Here is a 12,770-nt window from a genome sequence, read left to right as displayed (position 1 = left end):
GTTCAGTCTTAAAAGTCACAAAACCTCTCTGAAAACACTATAGTATTCTTTGTCAGTTAAAAAAATGAGTCTTTAGCAAACACACAAAATCCTAAGTATTTCATATGCATGAAGCAGAATGTTGGAGATATGAGCAGCTCATTTCATGAGAATGGGCCTGTAATTCTTTTTTTCTTTCTTTTTACAGGCAGGAAAGAGGGAGATAGGGGAGGACAGGCTAAGGAGGCAACCAGCATCATTCATAAGAAAAGGGAAGGAAAAAAACTCTCAAGAAAAACAAAGAAGCCTTAAACCTTTAGAGTGCAAAATCATATTGAAGCTGAAAATTAGACAGTTTGAACATTAAAATACTGATCATTCAAAAGAACACGGATACAACTATATAACAACAATCAAATGTTACTAACTCAATCACCCATGCCTTGCTTATGAAACCAAATACTGACCAAATTAGGGGGGGGGGGGAATCCCAAATTTTAAAATATTTTTTTCTTAAGGTCTTTAATCAAGTTAGAGTAGCCTGATTTGTTTTATTATTTAATAAATACATAGTAAGGTGGGTAATAAAAATGAAGTAAAAAATTAAGACACACAAGTGACAATCACAAAATATAATCAGTAATCAAAAATATAACTGAAACCATGTCTTAGTAAAATGATTTATTTTTAAATTAACTGAAAAATGCAGTATGTAGAGTTCTATCCAAATTCATTTTCTTCACAAAAGTTTACCTACACATTTACTGTAAACTGTTTAAAGTATTGTCTTAAAATACTCACATTTACAAATGGACTCTAGTAAACCAACTTTTTTAACCTACTAGATGCTTTAATTTCTAAATAAAAAACTTACTGAGCCAAGTTAATCTCCAGCAAAAATCAAGGGAAAAGCAGTTGCTATTTAGGCTTTTTTAATAAAACAGGATCATTCTATTGTCAAGATCATCATCATTTTCATATTAAATTCAAGGCAAATTCTTACCAGTTTACTAAAATGGTATTTACAGTAGCCACAGTACTGGACATTATCTGCACCATTACCCTCTTCTTCACAAAGTAGTCCAGCAAATTGAGCACTGAAAATAAAAGCCACATATATTATATTAATAAAAATTCAAACCAGAGTATATATGAACACATGAAATTGACTTACATGCATGTCAGGTAAGATAAAATCTATTGTCGATGATAAAAAGGATATTTAAATAATGTGACAAAATGTATCTCACTCAAACTCGCACCTTTACTTCTTTAAAGCCATCATATACAAGGGTTAAACCAGAAAGTACTTTTATCCTTTTTTCCCCAGAAAGTATTATTACTAAGGTTCTAATTCACACACGACTGGTTCATTCCAAAGAAAAATATGTTTAAACATGTCTTGTAGTCAGTGGATGGATTCAGACAAATTCTTGTAGGAATATGATCTCTTAGTTTCATTAGAATACCATCAAAAAGCGGAGGAGAGGTCGGTCCACCATTGGCCTTTTGAGGGCATCTGCTGTGCCAGCTAACTGCGAGGCAACTCTGGGAGGGGAATTCCAAAGGGTAATCTTCACAGAGCATGCGGGCTTATTGGAAGCTTTCCTAAGATTGAAAACCACACTGGTGAAGTAAAAGGAGACTGGCAGAGGCATTTTTTCCTATCATGAATGTATACCTTGCTTATTCTTTGAGGGTAGCAAGGGCTGTCTGTCGAAATTTTGTTGGGAAACCTTACTCCATCTACTCTACTGTCCTGGATCCTGTCCCTTCAGATTTCTTTTTATCCCTGAAACTCAACAGTTCAAAAGAACGCAAGTGTTTTGACATGGTACACATTTTTAAAACGCGGAATTCTTTGGAGCAGGAGTTAGAGAGATGGAAACGCCACCTTCAGAAATGTATAGACCTAGATCAGGATATGCTGAGAAATTGTAGCCTCACATTTTTATTTGTGTTGTTCAATAAATATTTCTATGATTTTGAAGCAACACTTCCTGCCTTGCCCTCTCATTCCTGGCTTAAAGTACACTCTTCAATCGTGTTTATTGAGGATGAGTAATTGTATTTATTTTATGCTAACCAAAAGTCTTTTAATTTCTTTGAGACATCCTGATGGCACTGTGGCTAAGAGTGATGATTCAAAACCAATCGCCACTCCATGGAAGAAAGATGTGGGGAATCTGTTTCCATAGGCAATAGAGCCTTGGATACTATAAGGATTACTGCCCAAGGGGGCAGTTCTAACTTGTCCAATAGTAGCTCTATGACTGAGAACTAACTTGGAGGCAGTCTGTTCTTTAAAATAAGTCTGCCCCTGCCCTCTAATGAATATGACTTTTTACTTTTAAGATCTATATTATACATAAAGATTTTTAAAAGGCAATGCCTCTAAAATTATAAACTCTAAAGGAATATTTATTTTACAGATGCAGATTACATGCTGGTAGAAGAAAAAAATCCATTCACCCAAGAAGCAATCAAGTAACATAAGAGGCAAGATAAATATAAGTTGTGTTTTTCAGTAAAAAACAATGGAAGGAATGTATGGATGTGTTTTATACAATTGATGTATGTATATGTATGGATTGTGGTAAGAGTTGTATGAGTCCCTAATAAAATGTAAAAGAAGAAAAGAGAAAAAAATGATTAGGGCAAAGACTGTACAGATGTGCTTTATACAATTGATGTATGTATATGTATGAACTGTGAAAAGAATTGTATGAGCCCCAATAAATTGTTAAAATAAAAAAAATTAAAAAATTTTAAAAAAACAATGCAAGAAATAGAATTAAAATATTACCCTAAAAAATCCCCACCACAAGGCACTAAAATTTATATTGCTAATGAGCTCTTTTAACACACCAAAATTAAAAAATTAGTACTTAATTTATACTCAAAAAAAAACCTATTTACCTGTTCAACTTAATCAAATAAGCAATTTACCGACATCAGCTCAATTAAGCCTAACACCAAATCAAAGGTTACAGAGAATAAGAAATTAGAACCTGTGTGCATATACTGCAAATCCACCCTGATAAAGACACCCAATAATTTAAACCATTATTATAAATAAGTAAATCTGAACATAAAAAAATGATTCCAATGAAATTTACTGTAAATATCTGCATATCTACGGTGAAGTGCAATCACTGAAATATAGCTCTTCCATCTATTTGTCTTTTAACTTCTAACAAATGATTGGTGGTTTGGAGAACTCTAACTTGAGGACTGGTCAGTTTCAGCCTTCCTTTCTAAATAAGAAGGCCGTCTCTGAAGCAAGAACAGAGAAAATGCCAGGACCGTCGAGAAGCAACAGCCACAAATGGAGCACGTATGAGATCCCTATCTGAAGTGCCCAAAGCTGCAGCATGGACACCAGAGATCATAATACTGTGAAGCAGAGCAATGGTCAGTGCACAGGACAAAGAAGAGGCCAGGGAACTGAATGGCTGAGGAGCTAGGGACCAAAAGAGACAGGTGTTCCAAAGACTTTATCATTTAATGATTTCTGATCTTGGCGGTGGTAACCTGTTAGCTTCTCTTATGAACATTGTCTATGAGTTGTTTCTTTGTGGCTACTTCAATGAATTGTTTAACCCAGCAGAGAAAGAGAATGCCATGAGGAACTGGTTGCTATCAGAATAGGGTACAGAAAGATATGGGGTGCAGACAAGTCTGATTTCAGCCTGTGGCAACTGATCTTGGTTGTGCAGAATTGGACTCTCTTTCTCTTTTGTGGAGCCAGAGGAGGTCCAATGTTGCCTCCATGATATTTTCTTAGTATTCAATTAAATCGTCAGTTTATGAGGTATTCACCAATTTCATTTTTGGACAATATCATAATGTACTTACCACGTTACATGGAAAGCCTGTCGACATCCATGTTTATTACATGTCATGCAAGCACCAGTGGCCGCTTTGCTTTCTCTTCCTTGTTCATCACAAATGTAGCAAGTCTTATAGTAGCGAATTTAAAAAACAAGAAAAAACAAGTACTTATTATGAATTTTAGTCAACTTTAAAAGTCAAAGTAAAGTTTTCCATCTAACCATGGCATCAATGAATTTTTTTCTCCTCCTGACAATCTAATTTTTATAAGCATGAAAACATAAACAACATATAGGTCATAGTGCTAGTAATATTTACGATGACACTGTCTTAGTTAGACTCAAAAACTTGTCTGTTAAGGAGAATATTCATAGAAGCTCTAAATCCAGCAGCCTAAATATAATCTGTCAATATCTCCTTTAAAACGTCCTGATCGATATTCAACTGACTCCTGTAAGGGTGTCAAAATGAAGTTGTATTCTTCCCTCTCTACTCGAATACATAGTATCTAAGAGCATTTCCAACTATGCACAAAAAAATCATTAAGCATTCCACAAGGGCAGTCATTCAGCGCTGCTAACCTAATATGTTGGGGCAAAATAAAACACATTTAAGCTAATAAATAGGTCAGAGATGCCCCTAAAAGGTACAGGTCAACAAAGACTTCCAAGGTGAAAATAGTCGATTGACAGTACTACCTTTTAATAACTTTAATAACTCAAAACAATCTCTCTTCATGAGATAAAAAGACTGAATTACATTACATAACTGGACACCTGTGAGTACCAGCGTATAGTGAATAAAATTATCAGTTAATGTTTGCACACAAAGATTGCAATGTCACGACACTTGCAGAAAATTTTACATTAGCAAATATTTTGTGTATTTTTACTACAATAAAAAATTATCATGACTGAATATATAAAAATGCATATTAAGAGTATAAATAATTAGATGATACATTAACTAAACAAATTATTTTCAAAACTGTGACTATAGCTTGGTCCTAAATAAATCTATTATCCACATGAATGAATTATTTCAACTCTCCTGTCGAAAAATTAGTACTTGAGTTACAAAAGTCACTTTATATCTCTAAAGGGTAAGTAAGAGTTCCATATACAAAAAAAAGGCCTGAGTACTCTGAACAAGAACATATCTGTTCAAATTTTTTAAAAGAGCCAAACAAATGTATATTTCAGCTACAAATCATCAAGAAGATTAAAAATAAGAGGAATAGAATGAAACAGTAGCATTTTTAATTAACCTGGAAGCAGGGGCGATGCACACCCCTCACTAAGGAGTTACTATCATTCAATGCTCAGACTATCTAACTATCAATAGCAGGACATAGGGGAAAGCAACACTTCCCATGCAGGCAGCTAAGATGAAATCCGTTAAAATTGGAGCCAAATGCTTAAGTCTTAATTACGGGTTGCTGAGATAGCATAAAACCACAGAGAGCCACAGCAGTTCAAATTTACTCAGGATCTTTTCCATGGATTTTCACAGGGAATTCATGGGGAAAACTGAAGGAATAATTTTTAAACAACAGAATCTTCCTTGGGAGTTACTGGCATGCAGGATATCGAGTACCACTGAGGGACAGCTGTGAAGTCCTCTTTATCAAGATCATTGTCTCAAAAGCCTTAAACACTGAGGGAATGCCAACAAATCCCTCCAAAAAATTCCTCGTCATCAAGTGGCTGCCAACTCATAGCAATCTTATAGGGCAAGGAAGAACTGACCCTGTGGGTTTGAGACCGACTCTTTACAGGAGTAAAATGTACCATCTTTCTCCCTCCAAAGCATCAGTAAAAACCCATTAAAGTTTGACAAAGAAGGTTTTGAAAAAAAATCTTTCAGCACTGAGGAAGGGGCAGGAAAAATTCCAGAGCCCAGGATTTGTACCATCACTCCAAGAAGTATTCGGGCATGCGTGAGAGGTTTTAAGCTTTCTGATTCACAAGACCGTCTACAGATAGAACGTAGGTCTGTACAGAGGCTAGACTAAAACAATTTAAGCCCCACCATCAAAAAACAAACAGAACAAACAACACTAGAAAGAAGGGCAAAAGTAGTATGGAGAAGAATACAACTGAACAGCTAACACTGAATGATGATGGTTAAACAAACATTCTGAACACAAACCCTAACTCCTAACCGAACTGCCTAACATGTTGTTACTTGCTTTTCTGACTTAACAGTTTTTCCAACACACCTTTCTAAAGTAGATCACCAATTCTCTGCTGTGTGCTTTTGGGGCGGGGAGGTACCTTTAAGCTGAAGTGCTTGTTAGCTAATTCAAAGGAAAAACCAAACTGAACCTTAAATGCCTGAACGAGGTGCTTCTTCCTCCAGTGAGCAAGCCACCCTAGTTACACTGGGCAACCCTGGTTTGAGAGCTGCAGCCTGTGGGCCAGAACATCTCTCTAAGCAAACGAGCTGGCTGCACAGTCTTTGTCTGCCTCGCCTGTACTGTTCAGTCTGACATACAATAAAAAAACTAGAAAGCACACTAAAAATAATTCACTGTCAGGAGACAGAGCAATGAAGAGAAAATGAATTAAAAATTAGTCTCATGTTGGAACTATCAATTACTGTAATATAATAAGATTAAAATGTTGAAGGAACTAACACAAAAGGTAGATGGAATTTCTATCGACAGGATTTTTTGTTGTTGCTAAATAGAAATGCAAGGGGGAGACAAGTAAACATGTTATTAAAGATAAGGAATGTTTTGGATGGCTCAGGATCAGACTGAGCAAAGAATAAGTGAACCTGAAGGTAAGTAAACAGACAGTGGATGAATGGCTAAAATATGTGTGCGTGCACGTGTGCATCTGTGTGTGTATATATGAAATAGAGAAATGAAATCTCGATAAACAAAATATAGACAGAGCTTCAAGACATTATGCTAAGCAAAATAAGTCAATCACAAAAGGACAAATATTTTATGATTTCACGTATCTAAAAAAAAAAACAAGAAAAAAAAGAATAGGAAAATGTATAGAGACCTAAAATTTCTGGAGTTACCATGGGTACAGGGCAAAGGAAAGGACTTACTGCTTGTGAAGTTGTGATTTACAGTGATCAAAGAATTGCATTAAGGATAGGATCATACAACCAATTAATGTGATTCCTGACACTAAGTCATATTCTTATAAAAAGTTGAATGAGCAAAAGTTCTACGGTAGAAATATTTAGAAAAGTGATCCACCCAATGTTTTGGTCTGATTTTTACATATAGCTGCTGAGGCTGTTTATGAACAACCACATACTTCAGGGGACTCAGTTCTTTGTTTTGAGAGATTTAAGGTCATGTTTCATGGGACATCCTAATTAAGTGGCCTAATAACACGTTTAATGTGTCTGTTCTACCTCCTAGTTCGTTGCGTAGTGCCTGGGGTCTTAAAAGCTTGCAAACAGCCATCCAAAGCACGAGTGTTTGCCTGGAACAACAGAGGAAGAAGGAGAGTTATAAATAGGAGGGAATGCAATGAATGGTTAATTGTCTCCATGAACAACTACCTGGATGGTGCCTGGTTATCCTAACTGAGCATTTTCATCAGATTCTAGAGAAAAATCCTGAACAAATGGGGGGAAAAGCAGAACAGAAGTTCAAATTCTCATATGGAAAACTGGAAGAATCCCTGAAATTATTGCTATGAAATATCTTAACCAAAAAATATCCCTTGAAACCTTAAAACAAAACAACACATTAGCTTAACTAGTGAAGATGCCTGTCTATAGGTCTTTCTATATGGGATCAAATAGATAACAGCTACTCAAAAAATTAGACAGGAAATTTATGGGGCAGTAAATTTTGTTTAGGAAGAACAACTCAAGAGAAAGAGTAGGTTTGCACAGCTAGAAGAATGTAATCAATGTCACTGAGTTGTACATGCTGAAACTGTTAAATTGGTGTATGCTCTATTGTATACATTCTCAACAACAAAATTATTTTTTAAATGGTCAATCAACAAAAATTATGTGTACATGCATGCCTGCCCCAATTTTTAAAACATTCTTTAAAAGCGTAACAGCATAACAATATCAAATGGACAAACATATGTAAAATAACTCAGAAGCCAGGTCAACCTTGAAGAGGTAGTCAACTGGCTAAAAGATAGGCAATGTAAGAATCAATAATGAGAATGTCAATTTGCTTAAACACATTTAACAAGTTTAAACTCAAGTTCATAATATTTTCAAAATTAACCAAGTGATTTATAGTAGAGAGAATAAAATTATTATTTTTAAAGTGGGAAATTTGAAAAATCAAGCATTTTATACTGCCTTCCTATAGGAAGAGTACCACTGGGTAATAGAATAGACAAGAAAAAGATCTATATAGAGAATATTTGGCTAATAAATGAAGAAAAATAATAATAATAATAAATGAGGAAACAATAAATTGGTACTTTATATACTTGAGTTATAAGCCGCCCCAAATCTGCATTAAAAATATGCTGGAACACTCAGCTTATCCACGAGTATATGGGTATTTTGCAATCCCTAAAGAAATAATGAATCGTGTACTGACTTATAGTTGACATCACATAAAGAGTGATAACCAGTTAATCGGAAGCATATTTGCTACCTGATCAAAGAAAATAACACCATATACAGTATTGCTACAAATAATGAGAACATTAAACTGAAAACATCTCCATCCCCACAACCTAACAGCTGTCTTTACGGATGAGGTGTTACTAGAGCATGTGACTGACAGCTTTTGCAAGAGCAGAGCTGAACCGTTTCCAAAGAGACTACCTGAGCCCGTGCCAAAAAATACTCACTGCCTAGCCATTAAAAAAAAAAAAAAAAAAAGTTTGTCAAAACTTGCTTTAATCTAACTATCATTTAAGAAAAATACAAGGGATAGAAAAACATTCTAAACTACAATATGAAGTTACACTCAACAGAATCAGGACTGTGAGATGCTTTATAGGGGCAATAACCTGGTTTCTCAAAGAGAGAGAGAGAGAGAGAGAGCTGTAAAACAAAATAAGTGACGGAATGTGAAAGAGAAATAAAGATAAATAGGAAGCTAATTTTTATTAAGAACTTAAGATTTTTTTTAGATCTTTTTTAAAACAGTGAATCAATTTTGAACACTGATAGGTGAATTTAATGACATTGAGGAACTAGAATGTGTGTGTTGTTTTAAGTGTAATAATGGTATTTTGGCTAAATAGAGCATTTTTTGAGAAGTACTTATTAAAATATGTACTAATCAAAGGGTATAATGGGGATCTAATTCAAAATGCAAAGATGGCAAACGTGGGTGTCTCAAAATATTGGCTTAGTTTTTATTTTGAAGCTGGATGATGCATACACGAAGTTCATGTTGTTTTGTATATTTGAATTTTGAACATTACTTAAAATTCATTTTAAATATGCTACATTGAGAATAAAATTATAATTTATAAAAGTATAAGTAAATACACTAGAATACATTTGAACAATGGTGTTACAAATAAAAAGGCTGTTAGGCCTATTTGCATAAAGATGAAAGCACCAAGTGAGTATGTCTGGTTAAGAAAAGCCAAACAACACTTTACACTTTCAAATTTCCAGTACTTCCTTAAATACTTCAGTACTTTCAATAAGGAAAAAGCAATTTGTAAAGAAATTAACACAGTTATTTTCCAACAGCAGTGGAGATTTTCATGTATTTTGGTAAAAAAAAAAATCTAAGGGCAACTTTAAAAAGTAGTGCTAAATTTAGCCCTTTTCTCACCAACGCACTTTCCATTTTCTTAAACCTTCTTTACAAACACTCACAATCGTGTGTTCTTTGAGAAAATCTATCAAGATAAACCTTTGGGTTCTCCCAAAAAAAAACAGCCACCATAGATTTGAACTAACCTCTCTACTTTGAAATTAACTGGCCCAGCAGATCTCTTTGGAAGTCACTGTTTTCAGTGGACTTTCTTTAGAAGATTCCCTAATGAAACTATGACAAGTTTATTTACTACTGAGAAGCCCTGTTTACTAATATTCACAAATTACACAGACAGACTTAAAGAACATTTCGTTTAGAATAAGCTTGTGCATATAAGAACTAGAACCTTAGGAATAATACTTATTGACACCCCTCATATAGATACAGAAGATACATATAGGTATGTGTATATGTTCCTATCTTTGTATGTATATACATGTATATACACATATAGAATTGTCTAGTCCACTCGGAGGGTCTGGGGACAACAATACCCCAATTATACCACTCTACTAAAAGGAACCAGGGATCCTTACAAAAATGGTGACTCCAAGACGAGGGCAGAAATACACGAGATGAGCCTAGAACAAACACCTTGTTGCTCAGGAGTGCTCACAGAGTAAGTGATAGGAAAGTGTGAAGCGCTCTACAAGGCACACGTAAAATAATCTGAGGGTCACAATAAAATATTTACTGAACTATGAACCATGAAAATAAAACAGCATCTGAATGTTCAAACTAATACACATATGTGGGTAACAGAAAAAGTTTTTACTGATAGTGGATTAAAAACTCATAAATGAAAAAACAATTAGAATTACAAAAGCAGTATTTGTCATCAATTAATTAATAAATGCTTAGTAATATAAAAATTAAGCTAAAAATCATCATTTGATACTAAAATTAATGTGTAAGTCTAATGAGGGGCAGGATATTTATAAACAAAGTGTTTCTTATTAAAAAAAAAAAAAGCTATGGAAGGATCCTGGGGAGGAGAGGAGCCAGTCAGGGTACAGTGTAACAATGAAACATACAACTTTCCTCTAGTTCTTAAATGCTTCCTCCCACCCCCACCCCCACCCCTACCATCATGATCCCAATTCTACCCTACAAATCTGGTTAGACCAGAGGATGTACACTGGTACCAATAGGAACTGGAAACACAAGGAATCCAGGACAGATGATCCCTTCAGGGTGAGTGGCAAATGGGGAGGGTGGAAGGGGGGTGGGGTACAGAGGGGAAACAGATTACAGGAATCTACATAAAACTTTCTCCCTGGGGAACAGACAACACAAAGGTGGGTGAAAGGAGACATCGGACCGTATAAGATACAACAACATAATAATAATTTCTAAATTATCAAGGGTTCATGAGGGAGGAAGAAAAATAAGGAGCTGATGACAGAGTCTTACGTCGAGAACAAATGCTCTGAGGATGAGGGTAACGAATGTACAAATGTGCTTTATACAACTGATATAGATATGGGTTATAATAAGAATTGTACGAGCGAGCCCTCAATAAAATGTGTGGGGCTTTTTTTTTTTTTAATCTTACTGCCTTGTTAAGGGGGAAATAACTGAATAAACCTTACAGATGGCACCAAGAGATCAAGCTAACATCACCAATAATATAAAAACTGAAATTATGAACCAGCTGATAGGATGCAGTGAGAAGATAGCATTACTTCTATATTTCTGCCAAAAACATGTCAATTTGTATCGGACCATGTAAGACATGAAAAAAATAATAATTCATAAATTATCAAGAGTTCAGAAAGAAAGGAGGAGTAGGGGGGCAGGAGGGGGAAAATGAGGAGCTGATACCAGGGGCTCAAGTAGAAAGAAAATGCTTTGAGAATGATGATGGCAACAAATGTACTTGACACAATAGATGTATATATGGATTGTGATATGAGTTGTACAAGCCCCCAATAAAGCTAAAAAAAAAGAAAAAGAAATTATCAGACAAAACTTCAAGATAATTAACCAATAATTTTCACAAGAATTAAAATAACTTAAAAGTTAAAGAAAGAATACAAGATTAAAAATAGGCTAAATAGGTGAGGCAACTTATCATCTTTCTGCCATGAGAGATATTACTGGGAAAATTGGGGAAACATACATGAAACCTGTGGTCTAAATGGAAATAACTGACTGGTGTTGATTTCCCGATTTTGGTGGTTCCATTTTTGTTATGTGAGAAAATGTTATTCTTTATCGGAAACACACACTAAAAGTATTCAGGGTGACAAAGTATTATATTGGCAAATTATTCTCAGTAGCTTAGTGAAGGAAACGTTCTCTGTACTGTTTCTGAAACTTTTCTGTAAATTGAAAAATATCTCAAAAGTACTAAGAATGTGTTTACACATTACAATAAAGATTGTGACGTGACAAAATCCTTCAAAAGATTTTGAAAGAAATAAAATACATCCATCCATGTTAACATACCAAAATAACAACAAAAACCATACACAAAGTTCAAAGAGAAATTATGGAGCAAAAATATACATGAGCATATGTAGGACAAAACAATCTCTCTTAACAAAAACGAACACCTAAATAAAAAAGAAAAGCGAGGGAAAATGCAACTCAATTAACAAAAATTAACTTTAAAACAGAGTTAAAATACTTAACCTTGCCAGACACTGTTTTTTTGTTGTTTGGTTTTTTGTTTTTGTTTTTCATGAAAATACCAAAGGTTATTCTTTATCAGTCCTGCAGTTCTTTCAACAAGATACAGAATAAGCAATCTCATTCATTCATGATTCAAGTATATTAAAGCCACCCCAGTGTTCTTAAGTTGTTATGCAGAAGTTTTATTGATTTGTACTGCATATGACACACCGAATTGGGCCCTTCGATGAGGGACTGCTTAATTAGCCTACTGTTACTCATTAACACTAGGTATCGGATAAAAAGGAATTCTGTGAGATAATGGAATTAAAGTGAGTAGGGTTGAACCCACCCATCCACTCTGTGGGAGAAAAATGCAGCTAACTGCTTCCCAAAAGGTTTAAAACTTGGAAACTCTTATCTTGAGCAATTCTACTCTGTCCTGCAGGGTCACTTTGAGGCAGCTACAAGTGGATTTGGTTTTTAGAGCCATTAAAAGAAATATAATTTGAAGAAAAAAGATGTTCAAGTTAAGTTTTAAAAACACATAAACAGTATAAAAACAATATGATTCAATTATTTTAAATTTATACAGTCCATGCAAAATTTC

General features: G+C 34.6%; 1 protein-coding gene across 8 annotated transcripts in view; it reads right to left on the bottom strand.

Moving 5' to 3' along the window:
- Window positions 1-12,770, bottom strand: part of MLLT10 (MLLT10 histone lysine methyltransferase DOT1L cofactor) — a 229,093-nt gene that overhangs the window by 119,721 nt on the left and 96,602 nt on the right. For 7 of the 8 annotated variants that reach the window (XM_075552468.1, XM_075552469.1, XM_075552470.1 and 4 more), the window contains 2 exons: window positions 3,838-3,941; window positions 983-1,076 (listed from right to left, as the gene is read on the bottom strand). In XM_075552468.1, coding sequence (XP_075408583.1) covers window positions 983-1,076; window positions 3,838-3,941 — 198 coding nt within the window. Of the gene's footprint in view, window positions 1-982; window positions 1,077-3,837; window positions 3,942-7,194; window positions 7,249-12,770 lie in introns of those variants that run through there. The other variant, XM_075552475.1, reaches the window with a different exon arrangement.

The sequence above is a fragment of the Tenrec ecaudatus genome, chromosome 6 (assembly GCF_050624435.1).
Source record: "Tenrec ecaudatus isolate mTenEca1 chromosome 6, mTenEca1.hap1, whole genome shotgun sequence".
Taxonomy (NCBI): Eukaryota; Metazoa; Chordata; class Mammalia; order Afrosoricida; family Tenrecidae; genus Tenrec; species Tenrec ecaudatus.
The sequence above is the reverse complement of the archived record's forward strand: the minus strand, read 5'-3'. Positions and strand labels throughout refer to the sequence as shown.